Raw genomic sequence first — 18,343 nt, forward strand, 5'->3', positions numbered from 1 at the left:
CCTAATCGTTCTCGCTTTATTTCTTACGCGTAAGAAACACATTATCCACTACACTTTCCCTAATCGTTTTCACTTTATTTCTTACGGGTTAAAATCACATCATCCACTGGACTTTCCCTAATCGTTCTCGCTTTATTTCTTGCGCGTAAGAAACACATAATCCACTGGACTTCCCCTAATCGTTCTCACTTTATTTCTTGCGCGTAAGAAACACATAATCCACTGGACTTTCGCTAATCGTTCTCACTTTACTTCTTGCGCGTAAGAAACACATAATCCACTGGACTTTCCCTAATCGTTCTCACTTTATTTCTTGCGCGTAAGAAACACATAATCCACTGGACTTCCCCTAATCGTTCTCACTTTATTTCTTGCGCGTAAGAAACACATAATCCACTGGACTTTCCCTAATCGTTCTCACTTTATTTATTGCGCGTAAGAAACACATAATCCACTGGACTTCCCCTAATCGTTCTCACTTTATTTCTTGCGCGTAAGAAACACATAATCCACTGGACTTTCCCTAATCGTTCTCACTTTATTACTTGCGCGCAAGAAACACATAATCCACTGGACTTTCGCTAATCCTTCTCACTTTCTTTCTTGCGCGTAAGAAACACAAAATCCACTGGACTTTCCCTAATCGTTCTCGCTTTATTTCTTACGCGTAAGAAACACATTATCCACTACACTTTCCCTAATCGTTTTCACTTTATTTCTTACGGGTTAAAATCACATCATCCACTGGACTTTCCCTAATCGTTCTCGCTTTATTTCTTGCGCGTAAGAAACACATAATCCACTGGACTTTCCCTAATCGTTCTCACTTTATTTCTTGCGCGTAAGAAACACATAATCCACTGGACTTTCGCTAATCGTTCTCACTTTACTTCTTGAGCGTAAGAAACACATAATCCACTGGACTTTCCCTAATCGTTCTCGCTTTATTTCTTACGCGTAAGAAACACATTATCCACTACACTTTCCCTAATCGTTTTCACTTTATTTCTTACGGGTTAAAATCACATCATCCACTGGACTTTCCCTAATCGTTCTCGCTTTATTTCTTGCGCGTAAGAAACACATAATCCACTGGACTTTCCCTAATCGTTCTCACTTTATTTCTTGCGCGTAAGAAACACATAATCCACTGGACTTTCGCTAATCGTTCTCACTTTACTTCTTGCGCGTAAGAAACACATAATCCACTGGACTTTCCCTAATCGTTCTCACTTTATTTCTTGCGCGTAAGAAACACATAATCCACTGGACTTCCCCTAATCGTTCTCACTTTATTTCTTGCGCGTAAGAAACACATAATCCACTGGACTTTCCCTAATCGTTCTCACTTTATTTATTGCGCGTAAGAAACACATAATCCACTGGACTTCCCCTAATCGTTCTCACTTTATTTCTTGCGCGTAAGAAACACATAATCCACTGGACTTTCCCTAATCGTTCTCACTTTATTACTTGCGCGCAAGAAACACATAATCCACTGGACTTTCGCTAATCCTTCTCACTTTCTTTCTTGCGCGTAAGAAACACAAAATCCACTGGACTTTCCCTAATCGTTCTCACTTTCTTTCTTGCGCGTAAGAAACACATAATGCACTGGACTTTCCCGAATCGTTCTCACTTTATTTCTTCCGCGTAAGAAACACATAATCCACTGGACTTTCGCTTATCCTTCTCACTTTATTTCTTGCGCGTAAGAAACACAAAATCCACTGGACTTTCGCTAATCGTTGTCACTTTATTTATTGCGCGTAAGAAACACAAAATCCACTGGACTTTCCCTAATCGTTCTCACTTTATTTCTTGCGCGTAAGAAACACATAATCCACTGGACTTTCGCTAATAGTTCTCGCTTTATTTCTTGCGCGTGAGAAACACAATCCACTGGACTTTCCCTAAACGTTCTCACTTTATTTCTTGCGCGTAAGAAACACATAATCCACTGGACTTTCCCTAATCGTTCTCAGTTTATTTTTTACGCGTAAGAAACACATCATCCACTAGAATTGCCCTAATCGTTCTCACTTTATTTCTTACGCGTAAGAAACACATCATCCACTAGACTTTCCCTAATCTTTCTCACTTTATTTCTTACGCGTAAGAAACACATTATCCACTGGAATTTCCCTAATCGTTCTCACTTTATTTCTTACGCGTAAGAAACACATTATCCACTAGAATTTCCCTAATCGTTCTCACTTTATTTCTTACCCGTAAGAAACACATCATCCACTGTACTTTCCCTAATCGGTCTTACTTTATTTCTCACCCGTAAGAAACATATCATCCACTGGACTTTCCCTGATTGTTCTCACTTTATTTCTTACGCCTAAGAAACACGTAATCCACTGGACTTTCCCTAATCATTCTCACTTTATTATTCCTTGCGGCTAAGAAATACATAATCCAGTGGACTTTGCCTAATCGTTGTCACTTTATTTCTTACGCGAAAGAAACAAATCATCGCCTAGACTTTCCCTAATCGTTCTCACTTTATTATTTCTTTCGCGTAAGAAGCACATAATCCACTAGACTTTCCCTAATCGTTCTCACTTTATTTCTTGCGCGTAAGAAACACATAATCCACTGGACTTTCGCTAATCGTTCTCACTTTATTTCTTGCGCATAAGAAACAAATCATCCACTAGACTTTCCCTAATCGTTCTCGCTTTATTTCTTACGCGTAAGAAACACATTATCCACTACACTTTCCCTAATCGTTTTCACTTTATTTCTTACGGGTTAAAATCACATCATCCACTGGACTTTCCCTAATCGTTCTCGCTTTATCATTTCTTACGCGTAAGAAACACAAAATCCACTGGACTTTCCCTAATCGTTCTCAGTTTATTTCTTACGCGTAAGAAACACATCATCTACTGGACTTTCCTTAATCGTTCTCACTTTATTTCTTATCCGTAAGAAACACATCATCCACTGGACTCTCCCTAATCGTTCTCACTTTATTTCTTACGCCTAAGAAACACGTAATCCACTGGACTTTCCCTAATCATTCTCACTTTATTATTCCTTGCGGCTAAGAAATACATAATTCAGTGGACTTTGCCTAATCCTTGTCACTTTATTTCTTACGCGAAAGAAAGAAATCATCGCCTAGACTTTCCCTAATCGGTCTCACTTTATTATTTCTTACGCGTAAGAAGCACATAATCCACTAGACTTTCCCTAATCTTTCTCACTTTATTTCTTAAGCGTAAGAAACGCATCATCTACTGGACTTTCCCTAATTGTTCTCACTTTATTTCTTACGCGTAAGAAACACATCATCCACTAGACTTTCCCTGATCGTTCTCACTTTATTTCTTGCGCGTAAGAAACACATAATCCACTGGACTTTACCTAATCGTTTTCAGTTTAATTCTTACGCGTAAGAAGCACATTCACCCTATTATTTCTAAAACCTTAGAAACGCATCGTTCTTATTCATCATATCTCTTCTCAAACTCTACTTTATTCGTTTGATGCTTCATATTTAGTTTATGTGGGACTATATACACCAACAAATAATATTCTAAACAATACGGACAGAACCAACCTGTAACTTCCATATATATTACTTTAATAATCGGTTCAGTTTATTCCAAAATGATTCTTTTTTGTAAACAAAGTAGAACCTTTTATTCGAAAATTTACTTGATACAAATGAGTATACTTCATACTTGTTCATACAATATTGGCACATAATTTTATCCATTCTATTAATATGAGTCAATCATGGGACACAAGTCAATCAAGCCAAAGTGTAAGCCAGTCGAGCCAATCGAGTCAATCAAGTCAATCAAGCCAAAGTCAAACCCAAAGACTAAGTCAATCAAGCCAATCAAGTCAGAGTTCAATTTGGGATTCTCAACCTTCGGGTGAAGAATGGTTGCCATCAGACTACGAAGAAACTGATTCAGACTAAAAACATATGGAGAGAAAACAAGATATATTATTGGTGATGGAATTGAGCGAAACAAATAAGTTTAATTGTGGAAATGTTATCCACGAAGAAATGATCAAAATGGACTACATCAATTGTCCATTTTGCGATGAAGAATTACAACAGCCAACAATTAAAATAGCGTCATGTTGTGAAAAACAAGACATGATAAATAACAAGGGTACAAATGTATGCCGCAATTGTGGTACAGTAAGTGGTTATGATACAGCCAGTGAGTACGTTGATTTTCATGAAAACAAGTACAAGATTGTCAAGAAATCGGTTTAACAAAGAAAATATCATTTAGACAATGTGTTAAACGATATCACTAGTAAAAATGGATGGCAATTATCAGTACACAATAAAAATAGAATACATGATATTTTCCGAAAAATAGACAGGATAATGCCACAAATTAATGGTGATCGTAAACGAATGATTAACATTAATTTTATTCTAAAAAAATTTTCGAATTTTTGGATTTACCGACTGACAATATACCAATAACGAGGTCCAAAAAACTTTGCTGATGTTGAATATTATTGGAGTAAAATAATTAATCTTATTCACTTGTGAACAATTTATTAAACTTATCCTCAAACTTGTCGTATAATGGACACATGTCTATTATGATAGTATTTGTACAAAGCTTTCAACTCTGATATCTCAGCTTCGGTTAAATTGTTATCGATATGATTGAAATTGAAAGCAGTCTTTGATGCTTTCATATATATGGTTTAGATATTATTTAATCCAATTCAAAATATGTCCCCAACCTTTTTTTTCTGCTGCTACCATAGCGTGAAAAGCATCTCCACCAATTGCATAAAGGTTTCTTGTGAACCCCATTCGATATGTATTTTTGAAGATGTAGGTTGAGGAAAAGAACGTGTTGTTGTTATTGTACCAGGCATTCCTGCAATTTCGGCATTTATATTTTCACCGTTTTTAACAACCCATATCATGAATTGTTTATTTTTGAAATTATTTGTTATATCGATAAATAGTTGTTCGTTACGATTGAATGTGATTGTAAGTCGGTAAGTTCTACCACCACTACCATTACTGTCCAAACGATTCAGTATTCTTACATAGAATATGTCTCTCTGAGTATTTACAAACGCGCCAAAATTCTCTGAAAAATTAGTATCATGTTTGATAACGAAAAACATGGAGAAATCTTTCTGGACGTCGATATTGACATTCATTTCGCCATAGAAACCACGGAAACGGTAAGTTAAATTGAAAACAGAAAATGGTATACTACTTGGTGAACCAGTCCGAGTAGTCACTTTCAAATCGTCCAACGCAGTCACACTAGGACCACTTCTTTTGAACTCTTCTGGATCTAACAAGTCTGCGTAAAATTCGAATAATCTTTTTAACACCTCGTCGTGCAATGCCACTCGGGCTATTTGTTTTTCAGCAACGTATACTTTTGTTGTCAGTTCAGTGATGTTGTAGTTGAAAGGATCGATTTTGGTTTGCATTTCTCTTCTGAAAAATTTTACAAGATTATCTTCAAACTCATTCAACTGTTTGATATTCACAGTATCATTATTTTCGACACCGTCTTGAACATTTTTTTATCTGATTTTTCATGTCAATATTTTCATTAAAGTTTGCCGTTTGAAATTCAACAGCAGTTTTGAATGTCAGTTTGCCATTTTCTAAATAATACAGCTCATCGAAGACATCTTAGCTCAGAGCGCTCTGTTTTCCCTCGATCCCATAAATAACCAAATGACCACGCCCCTGAGATGGACTGTTTGTAATACCCTGACATTTCAAGTCAACGTTGAATATGAACTCGCAGCGTGTTACACTACTTGTCCTCTTAGATTTAAGCGCTGCTTTTGACACCGTGGACCACGCGATTTTGCTAAAACGCTTGATCACTGATTTTGGTATAGGCGGGAAGGCTTTAGAGTGGTTCTCGTCGTATTTGTCGGGACGCAGCCAGCGTGTTTTGTTTGAGGGGGCTACATCTGGTAGCTTCGATCTGCGTTTTGGTGTCCCACAAGGCAGCTGTCTCGGCCCGCTTCTGTTTGTGGTTTACGCCTCCAAGCTCTTTGAGATAGTACAAGTCCACCTGCCGAATGCGCACTGCTTCGCTGACGACACGCAACTTTACTTGTCTTTTAATCCTAACAGGCCTATGGATCAAGTGAAGGCATTGGAAGCTATGGAGCGATGCATTAGTGACTTACGTAAATGGATGTACCGGGACACATTAAAGATCAACGATGATAAGACTGAATTTCTTGTTATCGGATCGAGACAACAGTTGCTGAAAATTAATCACAGTTCAGTCGGTGTTGGCATGATCGATATTAAGCCTGTTAAGGTAGTGCGTAATCTAGGCGCCTGGTTCGACTCGCATTTTTCTGTGAAGGTGTTTTATTAAAGCATCCTTCGGGGAGAATGAAAAAGTCATTTGGTGACAGATCCTTCACTGAGTGTGTCTGCGCCCACTCTGTGTAACGCTCTTCCTGTTAGCCTCCGCATGATCAAATGTATTTCCACGTTTAAGTCAAATCTTAAAACTTATCTTTTTAAATTAGCTTTTAATATTTCTTAAATATGTATATATAAATAAATGATGTAGTGTTTTTTTAATTATTTTTAAATTTTATTGTAGATTTTTAATACTTGTATAGTTTTAGGTTATTTATTGTTGTAATGCGCTTTTGATCAGCTGGTATGTTAAAAAGCGCACTATAAATGAATAAATTATTATTATTATTATTATTATTATTATTATTATTATTATTAATGTAATTGTATTCAGGTGGAGTTACATCGTACTTATGGAAGTGAATGATGAATCCACTATATTTCGAAAACAGCCTGATTGTTTGTTGACTGATATTCAGTTAGGAGGAAACAACTGACACTGTCACCTGATCCATAGCTGGTGGGAAGAATTCAATCACCAAAGTGAATTCACCCTCAGGAAGTAGATACATGTTGAATCCCAGTCGAAATGCATACCAGTTTTGTGCGTCTTTTCCAATTCTGAAACTGTAAGCTTTCTTACTAATATCATGAGGTGAATCAGAAAAGTCTTCGATACCATCAACAATAATGTTACTCTCACGTGTTGATTGATTAACATCATCCATAAGATATTGGAAAACACTTTTTTTGTTTGTTGAGTCGCTGATATGTGAGTCATTTATTTTTTTTGTAAAACTATCAGTCAGCGTTATAATCATAGCCCCGTTGACTTGGTTTACGTACCTGATATTGGTGGCTGACAGCACGTTGTGGGAGTCAGTGGATAAGTTGATCATTTTGTTGTTACTCCTGTCCAAATCAGCAGCCATTTTATTTGAACCATCAAGTAAAAGCGTTTGATTTTCGTTTGCTTTGGTTGTTAACTGTTGATAATTGACTGCATCATTGTTGTCGCTGCCAGGTGTAATGTTTATTATTTTGTTGTTCCCCATATCTAAATCCATATTCATGGAAGTTCCACCGTTAATATTCAATTTATGACCAGTCTGACAAAAAGATGATGACGATGATCAAAAAGATGGTGATGATGATCTTGATAAACATCCAATAATTTTAAAATTTCAGTACTCCACCTACAGAGTATTAATAAAATTGAAAACAGGCTACCAACTTGATCTCACCCAATCAAATTTTCACGAGCTCGTTGGCTTTCTTAAAGATGCTCAAAATTATGGGTCACGAATGCCTGATTTAAGTCAAGATACAGAAATGCTAAACATACACTGTGATTTGGTTAATATCAGCCTTGTTAATGGAGGAGATACAGATATAATTTAATCTTTCTCAACCAGTATCCTCAAACCGTCATTTAGTTTCACTATGGAACCGCAAAGAGTCATATTTAATCCTGTGAATAAGAACACCATTTCGAGAATGAGAATATATATAACCGATGGCAAAAGACGACAGATAAATCTTAATGGCGCAGATACAGCTTTTAGCCTACTGTTGAAAAGAATTGTCGAATTTATTTATATGAAATCGTATGAATTCAAAAGATTTTACCATCCTCAAATGGGTAAATTTGTGTAAAAACACAAACGAAACGGTTTGATTGTTGACAATATATTCAAACCGATAAGAAGTATAGCATCATCTGTATTCCAAAATGTTGCCAAACCAATCGCGAAAAAAGCAATAAAATCTGGCCGGAGTAGAACACGCTGGTGAGCGTTTGGGTAAAAAAAGCAGCAGAGAAATCAGGTGATCTGATGATGAAACGACTAAGAGGTGTGAAACAAAAAACACCAACACTTCCAACGATAAAATAAGAAAGTAGAGATATAATATTGAATCGTTTAATATCAGGAGAAGGTGTAAGGAAAAGGAAAGGAAAGGGACTACTGCTCGGAAAAACAGTCCATTCAACTCAATTCCAATACTTGGTCAAATATTATAAAACACGAATTTTTATCTAAACTAATAGTATAATGGCTTTTAGATCAAGTGAAATGTTACAACGAAATTAGTTTGTAAGATACCAGTCAGATGATGCAATCAGAGCACCAGCTAATGGTGAACACCAAGATAAAAATGGATACAAATTTACAATCAATGACAGATCAGCGTTTTACGATTGGTATAATGCTTATTTTAAAAATTCTGTTTCAAGTACCAAAACTCGCTGATGGAACAGCTTATGGTGGAGGTGATAGAATTACGGTCATCAATGGCTCACACTCTTTCATCAATCATCTGATGATCAAATCTGCTGGTAAAATCGTATATGATACAGATAATCTCCACAAGGTCAGTTTTGTTAAGAATCTATTGGAGTATTCTGATGATTTCAGCAGATCAGTTGCAAAAAACGGTCTTTGGTATTTGGATACTAGCCATCAGATTGCTAATGCTAATCAGAATGCAGGATTTGAAGCAAGACGAAGGTTAACAGTGGGAAATGCTGATGTCAATGTTATTATTCCTGTCAATAGATATTCATTCTTCGAAGTGTTAGAAGATAAGATGCTTATACCAATGCAATTACAATTCAATATAACACTTCAGAATGATGATGAGCTAATTCAAAAAGCAGATGCTGCCGATGATGGAAGAGTCGCCATTAACCGTTTTCTATTATGGGTGCCCAAATTAATTCCAAAAGATAGTCTACATGACAATTTTGTCAGCTCATTTTTGAAAGAAACTAAATGGTCCTATCTGAGATCGTCTATCAAATGTCCGCTCCAGCACAAGCAAGTGGTTTTGATCAGATTTCAGCAAGTGTGGATTATGTTAAACATATATTTGTATATCTCCAAAGAAATAAAACAAATGTCGTGGCAGAAAATCCTTACTTATTTGATACTTATAAATTGAATGCCGCTGATGCTAATAGTTATCTGACGACATGTACATTAGAATATGGAAGTGGAATATTTTATCCAGAAACTGAGTATGATACAGAAACTAAGGTGAGAATTTTTAACGATTTGTCTTATGCTGCAAGAAGAAATGATTTTAATACTGGTACACAACTGAATCTTGCAAATTTTAATGGTCTTTATGGTATGATATATTTTGATTTAACAAACCAAACAGAAAAAGTTACAAGGGATCCCAAACAGTTAATTTTCAGATACAAAATAAATGCTGCTCCAGCAGCTGCATTCAATGTTGACGCAATTGTCTTTTACGAAGAGATGCTGGTTGTGATTAACAAAATTGGTAATGAGTTAGTTATTGTGTAAATAAATAGAATAGCAAATATAGAAGTTAGTAAGTTATTCCTCAATACGAGGATGTTTTTCAAAATACATATTTTATATAATCTATATAATATATGACGCAATTATTTGAAATAAGGGTGAAATTATCACCAAATCAGAAAAAGAATCTTGCTAGTGCATTTCATAAGCGTGAAACCATTGTTCTCAGGCTTTCAAAAGATGCACTAACTGGAAATAACGTTTTGTACGTTGCACAAAATGTGCCGAAACGATTGCACAAGAATAAACAGCTGAATAAAGGATTGGACATCAAACTGGCTAAGACTAATATCAGAAACGAGGTTCGAGGTAGTCTGTTGACAAGCATATTAAGTTTAGGTCGTACTTTTGCACCTACCATAGCAAAGAAAACCTTGCATTATCTGCATTGGCCGGATTAGCTTCAGAAGGTGCTTTCCAAATTGTGAAGAAAATAACGGGAAGAGGCCAAACAGGTGGTGTTTTTATGATACCAAATAATAGTATTAGTGATCTTGTGAATACTTGTCACCATCTATTAACCAGAGAACAAGCTAGAGATTTGGCAAGAGTATTAGCAAGAGGTGATCCGAATGTTCTTCTGAAACTCTCCAATAAACAAATAGGTTCCGGGCTAGGAATTTATAAGAAATCCAAAATTGCAAAAGAAAGCGATTGATTAGGGAATTAAGAAAGCAACTCCTGTTATTCAAAAAGTTGGATCTGAAGCAATTAATTAATTATCAACCAAAGTGAGACCAAATTACAAATATAAAACTGACAGAATGGATCTTGATGCTGACATGTACAAAGGAGGTGCAATTGATATCTAAAAAGCGATTGGCAAAATACCAAAACCAAAGGCTGGATGGACACCAGGAAAGTACAAATAAATGGGACCATATAATCCATTGAATAAGTAATTAGAATACAACCCATGCACCGGTGAGTTCTCAAATGGTACGTACAACCGTGTAATAAGGTGGATGAGATAGCTGCTGATCACGATATTTGTTATGATATGGGAAAAAAAAAAACAAAGGTGATTGTGATTGGCAAATGGTTTCATCACTGGATGAAATACCATATGGTGAAATGCCAAAGAGGGGATCAACAGCACGATTCTTGATTGATCGATAAAAAACAGAAACTGGGTCTTGGGGTATCAAAAAACGGAAGAATCCGTCGAGTGAAGTGAACTGGCAAGAAAAATTAGCTGATGAATTACACAAACCAGTAAAACGTAACTTTACTCGACGGCGTGTAACAGTCAATCATATTGATGAAATATGGTGTTCTGATTTAGTTGAAATGCAGCAGTTCAGCAAGTGGAACAAGGGCTACAGATATCTTCTGATGGTTTTAGATGCGTTTAGTAAATACGGTTGGATTGTACCGTTGAAGGATAAAAGAGGTGAATCTGTAACTGAAGCATTCAAATCCATTATCAGAGAGGGAAGAAAACCTGAGTACTTATGGACTGATGAGGGTAAAGATTATTATAACAAGCATTTGAAGGACTTGTTGGATAAGAATAACATAACACTGTATTCCACGGTAAATGAAGAAAAATCATTGTGAAAGATGGAATAAAACAATAAAAACCAAAATGTGGAAGCAGTTTACTATTTGGGGTAATACAGTAATCAGTATTTGGATATTCTACCCAAAATATTAGAACAGTATAATAACACCAAACATGGTTCAATAAAAATGACACCTGTTGAAGCTAGTCAGGAAAAAATGAAGGAATTGTATACTTTAATCTGAATAGTAATACAGAACCATCATCAAAACCGAAGTTTAAAATCGGTGATAAGGTTAGAATAAGCAAAGGCAAGAGAAAAGTATTCGACAAAGGATATACCCCTAATTGGACTGAGGAAGTATTTACAATTAATAAGATCCAATATGCGAATCCAGTCACTTACAAATTAAAAGATCTCCACGGTGAAGAGATAACAGGCAGTTTTTATGACCCTGAGCTGTTAAAAGCCAAACAGGATATATTCAGAATTGAAAAAATCATAAGGAGAAATCATAAGAAGAAGCAAGCGTTAGTAAAGTGGAAGAGATACAGTGATGATTTCAACAGTTGGGTACCACTAAAGGATGTGCTGAAAATATAAACGTTAATCGAGTAATGTATATTAGCGACATTACTTGGTTGTGGTGAAAATAGTATAGCCTATATATACAGATAGATCGTCTATCAGATGTGTTATTTTTGCCATATCTGCTTTTGCTATTATGATAGCCAAAAATATTATTGTTTCTGGCTATATGTATATTTTATATAAAGCCATATATTCAAATGAATACTTGGAGCCGTCTAACTTTGAAAAGGCATATTTATAGCCATATTTTTTTATCGCAAGTCATTTTCACTGAACCAGCACTAGCATGAAGCTTTTTTCCAGCACTGGATAAACGTTTGAAAATCATAGTCGTCCCATCGGAGCGGTTTATTGATTTGACTTTTTTCTTATTCAAATGATTATACTTCACAAAAGAATAATCTCGATTTTTTGCTGCTTTCTTACTATTCTCACTTTGTGATAATAATTGTAAATTACACAGTCTATTATCAGTTTTCACATCATTAATATGATCAATGACTTTATCACTCGGAATTGAACCGTTGAGACATTCCCATATAAATCTGTGAGCTAGCATTGAGTTTTGTTTGAATCCCAGCCCGCTGACAGAACAACGATTATATCCACAATGATTTAAGCTGCACCCAACTATTTTCATTGTTCTGGTATTAATAACCTTGCCAAGATTCGACGCGGCATATTTATTATACAAAGGATGAACCTTATATATTTCAATTTCATTTTTCATACTCATACTACCAATATATCAATAACGTTTCTCTTTTATATAAAATTCAAAAGCTCTGTTTTGCCACTTGGTGAATAAGTTTTTGATTTTCAGAGGCCTGAGATAGCCTAATTTATGCTGTTTCTGGCTAAAGGAGTTTTTTGATTTCCAGAGGGGTGGCAAGAGTACTTTTTGGTCATGACCCGACTTCGCGAAGGGTTTCTAGTAGAAGGATTTTTTTTGATTTCTAGAGGGTTGGGAGACATGAAATTTGCCAATGAGAGGGCTTAGGACAAAACATACCCTAAGAGGCCTGAAAATGCATTTTTCGAGTTGAGGCCCGGCGAGGGTATTTTTTGGGTTTCTAGGGGAGTGGGTATGTCGTTTTTTGCATAATGTCCTAGTACCGCCATTTACTATACTACTTTCGGTTTTCAAAAAAATCGCCAGAAGAAAAACGTTTTGAAAACTTACTTATGAGCAGTCTGGCCGAAATATTAACTCACTTAGTGACTATAACTAGAAAGTTGCCGAGACCGGGCTAGGCACAGCGTAATTTTGACCAACTTTGGGTCGATTTCCAGGAATTTCCCAGCCCTAAGGTCTCTAAGCTAATTGGAGAAGACTTTGGTTTTTAGTGAAATGGCCAGAAGAAAAATTTTTCAACGCTTACTTATGAGCAGCCTGGCTGAGATATTAAGTCACTTAGTGACTATGACTAGAAAGTCGCCGAGACCGGGCTACGCTGCAGCGAGATTTTGACCAACTTTGGGTGGATTTCCAGGAACTTGGGCGATATTTTCCAGTCGTAGGGACTCTAAACTAATTCGAGAAGACTTTGGTTTTCAGTGAAATGGCCAAAAGAAAAATTTTTGAACGCTTACTTATGAGCAGTCTAACCGAAATATTAACTCACTTAGTGACTATCACTAGAAAGTCACCGAGACTGGGCTAGGCGCAGCGCGGTTTCAGTTGACGAAATGTTAACTCACTTAGTGACTATGACTAGTAAGTCGCAAATACCTGGCTACGCGCCGCGCGATTTTGACCAACTTTGGGTGGATTTCCAGGAACTTGGGCGATATTTCCCAGCCCTAGGGACTCTAAACTAATTGGAGAAGACTTTGGTTTTCAGTGAAATGTCCAGAAGAAAAATTTTTGAACGCTTACTTATAAGCAGTCTGGCCGAAATATTAACTCACTTAGTGACTATGACCAGAAAGTCGCCGAGACCGGGCTACGCGCAGCGTGATTAAAGGGACCCTTGGGGAAATTAGCCGATCACCTCCATACTCTTTGTTTGGTTACTTCTCTTTTTATTTCCACTATTGATGACTTCATTAGAATACTGACAACGTTCCCCTACTGCCACTCTTGCCTGATTACAGCAATTACTACAACTCTGATGCGTAGGTTTGGCCCGCGCTCGTTTATCTGGATCACACCCGTGCTGTCAATCAGCTGTCTAATACGTCAAATTCGGAAATCAACGCTGATGTCAGTACATGCGCTGTGTTCTACTACCAAGAATTCGCAGAATTTACTTAGTGAAAAATCTTTTCATTTCTGAATTTCCACTATCAAGCATAGGGTGTATGATCCAAATAAATCAGCACGTTCAATGTAACAATTATCAAGAATAAGTTTACAAATTAAAATCAAGGAAAAGTGTCAGGATCTCTAATAAAAGTTGTTGTTGAAAATTCTGTACGACTAAAGTGTTACAAGAAATAGGTATGCAAACTCCCAGCTTCGTGGGAGGGAGTTCCAGTTGAAGCCATCCATCTCATTAAGTGAACGTGCTCTTTTGGTACAAACATATCTTAACGAGGTGCCGCTGCTATTGTAAGGAATCTTTTCTTTATTTGGGTCGAAGTGTGAACGACAATCCTCAACAAAAGTCCTTGGCACACCTGGATCAGACAGCACGAAAATGCGTTGACAAGGTATTTTGGGGACAATACCTAATCACATCATTAGAAGGGGGAACCCCCTTCCCCCCCGACAATGTTGTAAGCGGGCAATGACGACTTCATCACGATTAACAAAATTGATTTGGGCGGAACGGGGCGAACTGATAAATTGCCCTGACAGATATTGCAAAAGTGGGAAGGTGTGCCAAGACTTTTGTCGGAGATTGTAGGAATAAAGTAATTAAACATCGCTATAAAACTCCCTGAACAGCTCAGTAAAAAGGGCAAGGTTTGACTGAAAAGTTGGACAGGAGACTAAAAATAAGTTAAGGAGTCTAACGCGACTAATTCCAAAAAGAGCGCTTCCAAAATCTAGATTTCAATTTTTATTTTGTTTTCTCGATCGACACCCGCGAGTAAACAAACGAGTTGCTGAACAACGCAGCTGACCCGAAAACATGTAGTATAGCAACGGTGCCCGCAGAACATGAATGTACAAGGTATTTTACCAGGTCTAACAAGAATCAGTTAACAAATTATTTAAGTAAATACTACATTAAAAATAGTTAGATTACAGGGCACTATTTCCAGCGTAACAACAGTCAGGTAATTTACACATACGAAGAACTAGTTCCTAGGAAACGTAGCACCCGCGTATACAACAACAACGATAAGAAAGGCAACATTTGATCAGCTAGTCAAGGAGCAAGTCCGTAATGTCAATGTATCCCAAACACCTAAAGTATTCCAATATTATATTTCGAATGACCCAACACCTATTTCTTAAAACATTACCGTTGCCTTTTTACCCATTATTACAACGAATAAATATGGTTAAGAATTGATATCTTGTTTGCATTTTATTGTTTTACATATTCTCCACCCTTAGATTGAGCTAGTCCCTAGCTCACAGTGAGTTAATAGAATGCAAGCAAGATAACATGACAATACCATAACAAAAAAAATGGAGGCATATATATATATACATATATATATCTTCACGAACTCAACACTACAGCTGAACAATGTATAACCTACAAGTAAAAATTATGTGGACATACGGCATTAAAAGAAAATCGCATAAGCGAAGGGTTGATAGGAATAACAGTGTTCAAAAATGCTCACGTAAAATCTTAATTGTAATATAAAGTGTAAACAGAAGATTAAACCTAGTTGAGTTTCTTACTGCTGAGTTAACAGACAAAAATTTAGTAGTATTCGTGTCAAACCCCGCTTAGTAACTTCATGAAATACTTAACAAAATTGTTTGTTGTTTGTTTGTTTCAGTGTTTTTTTTTGGTTTAGTTTATGTTTCTTTGTTTTCGTGAATGATTGGTAGTTATAAATAACCAAAGCGTGTCAATGGCTCATTCTAGTAATACAAGACGGAATTTCTGATTTATCGGGTGGTTTACGTTGTTTTGGCATGGAGAATTTGTAAGGAGGTGTATTGGCCTGACAAACAGTAACAATTGCTTCCTTTAGAGGGCTGTGCCTTGCAAAATCCAAAACTTTCCTTATTTCTTCCGTCATAGGAGTATTGGCCAGATATTCTGTTAAACTAGGAAAGGTTATTGCTTCTTCGTAAGTTGGCAATTTAGAAAAATCTTTAGCTGAGTCAACTGTTGTGCTTGTTTCATTATGTTTGGAGCTGGAAATTTGCTGTGTTTCACACGCGTTGTCGTGAACTAAGTCTTCTCGGCAGCTTGCTTGGCTGGGCAAGACAAAGAGACGAGAGTCAGTGGTAATTTCCTGTGAATACGAAAGAGTTTCGGTTTTCTTTGTGTGCACATTGGGTATGGCTTCCGAATCTAAATTCCTAGTCCTGAAAATACCTGAAGTGGTCTGACTGCGTAAGTCAGATTTTGGTAAAACCTGTTGTACAACTTGATCAGGGGTTTACAAGGGTTGTTTACTCACAATGCTTTGTTCATTTTCCTTTGGAGCGTCTTCCATTTCTGTGTGAAATATTTTCTCGTTGATCTCTTCTCTTAAAATTGGGTAACTTCTTTTCTGTTTTAATATTGGTTTTAATTTAACTGACGATATATTATGATTTCTTGTATCTATTTTTAACTTCTTCAATGCGTTTCCGTTTTCCTATGGTTTCGTCACTGTTTGTGGTGATAACATCTTTGAGATGTAATTCTTTCCTTTCTAGGTCATCTACGTAGGTACTATGATGTTTATCAATAATCACGGTAACGCCAGCGTTAATGTTTCCATCGGGACAAATTGACATGTTGTTAACACCTTGTGCGGCGTCATCGCTGAGTGAGAAAACTGTCTGATTTTGCGGTATTCTCTTGGTAATATTAATATGGACATAGCCAGTCTCCATTTTATTTTCAATTTCTGATAAATGATATTTGCGCACTTTCACTTGTGTATTTCTGTTAACCTTTCTTTTATTGCGTCTCGTATGTTGAGAACTCTGGTTCAATTTGGTAACTGTATTTAATTTTCTCAACATGTATTATCAAAAGTTACATTGTGATTACTATTTTTCGTCGCCGAAGAAAGCGGACATAAAGATTCCCTAGACTGTGTTTCAGACACGATATTTTTAGTAGGATATGGGTGTCCCGGGATTACCACGATATCCGAAATAGGCGAGTCAGAAAAACTGTCATCAAGGCGATTGTGACTATTTACAATTGGCGATTCCGTGCGAATATCATCAATACTATTTACACCTGTTTTACAAGTAGAAACATTATGTCGAGCAACCGAATGTCTTGGAGAGAATCTGCTATCTATAGTGGTAAAACAATTTCTGGGCTTATAACTAACTTGATTGTTGTTTCTAGTTGCTCTTCGAAAACCTTGTCTATAATATTTAAATAATTTTGTTCTGCCAAAACGGACTCTTGGGGTACCAACAAGAGTCCTTAGGCGTTTCCCTGGTTGGAATTTGGTGGTTCCTCTATGGCTAACATAGAACGTCGATTGTAGAAGGGGTGAATACGGAATTCATTACTATATTCATCATTCCAGCCTCTGTAAGATCGGTCATATGAGCGATTGGCGGAATGGCGCGGATTCTGATACCGCCTTAAAACACTCTCTAAATATGTTAACCGTCGCTGTAACTGGTCTAGTTGACTGTTTGGTCCCTGCCAATTACTAGGTTGAAAAGGGCGCGATGTCCCAGGAGGCTGATCATCATAAGCAGCCATAGCATAAGTTGCGTTTATGTGCTGCTGCTGACGCTGTTGTTGTTTTTGGAGTGTTTTAATGTGATTGGACAATTCGTCCAGTTTCTATTCAGCAGCTGAAGGACCTGGAGCTGGCGCAGCGGTGGCTATCACCGCATTCTTCAAGTACTTGAAGGTTGCTCCAGGAATTTAGTAAACGTGATTTGCATTTTCGTAAACACAGATTGAGTATCTGAAGCAGCCTGGCGGCGATTGACGATGTCCTTCATACGCTTGAGACTCGGCCTCCTGAAACGTCTTTGGCCTACCTATAGTGACACATAGGCTTGAAGGTCGCCCTGTAATACCTCAATAAAATATCTCACTGTATCTACGTCAGACAATTTTAATCGTTTGCATAGGCGCGTAATATCAGTAATGTAATCGTCGATGGGCTCGTTTGGAGCGTGTTTACGCGCACTTAATTGTTGACTTAAAATCCAATCCTGTGGGCCAGAGCCAAAACGTGCGCGAAACGCATCAAAAAGAGCAGATAAAGTGCTGGTAGTTTCCTCGGCTAATGTGACAAAGCAGGCGTGCGCAATGCCCCGCAAATAGAGTGAAAAAGCATTAGCTTGCAACTCCTCCGACCAATTATTTAATTTGGCTATGCCACGAAAATTCTCCAACCATACTGACGCGTCCGCTATAGGATTTCCATCAAAAATTTCTGGCTTCAAGCCGTGATCATGACTAGTTGCTTTTTGGTCAATCTTATTTTGTAGAGAATCTAATTGT

General features: G+C 37.0%; 1 protein-coding gene across 1 annotated transcript; it reads left to right on the forward strand.

Moving 5' to 3' along the window:
• The first annotated feature begins 7,935 nt into the window (after nucleotides 1-7,935).
• On the forward strand, nucleotides 7,936-12,021 carry LOC145466031 (uncharacterized). The gene is made up of 2 exons (XM_081449812.1): nucleotides 7,936-10,588; nucleotides 10,620-12,021. Exon 1 carries the CDS (start codon nucleotides 8,471-8,473, stop codon nucleotides 9,299-9,301), a length of 831 nt encoding a protein of 276 aa, XP_081305938.1. The 5' UTR covers nucleotides 7,936-8,470; the 3' UTR covers nucleotides 9,302-10,588; nucleotides 10,620-12,021.
• Nucleotides 12,022-18,343: the final 6,322 nt, after the last annotated feature.

The sequence above is a fragment of the Orbicella franksi genome, chromosome 13 (genome assembly GCF_964199315.1).
Source record: "Orbicella franksi chromosome 13, jaOrbFran1.1, whole genome shotgun sequence".
Taxonomy (NCBI): Eukaryota; Metazoa; Cnidaria; class Anthozoa; order Scleractinia; family Merulinidae; genus Orbicella; species Orbicella franksi.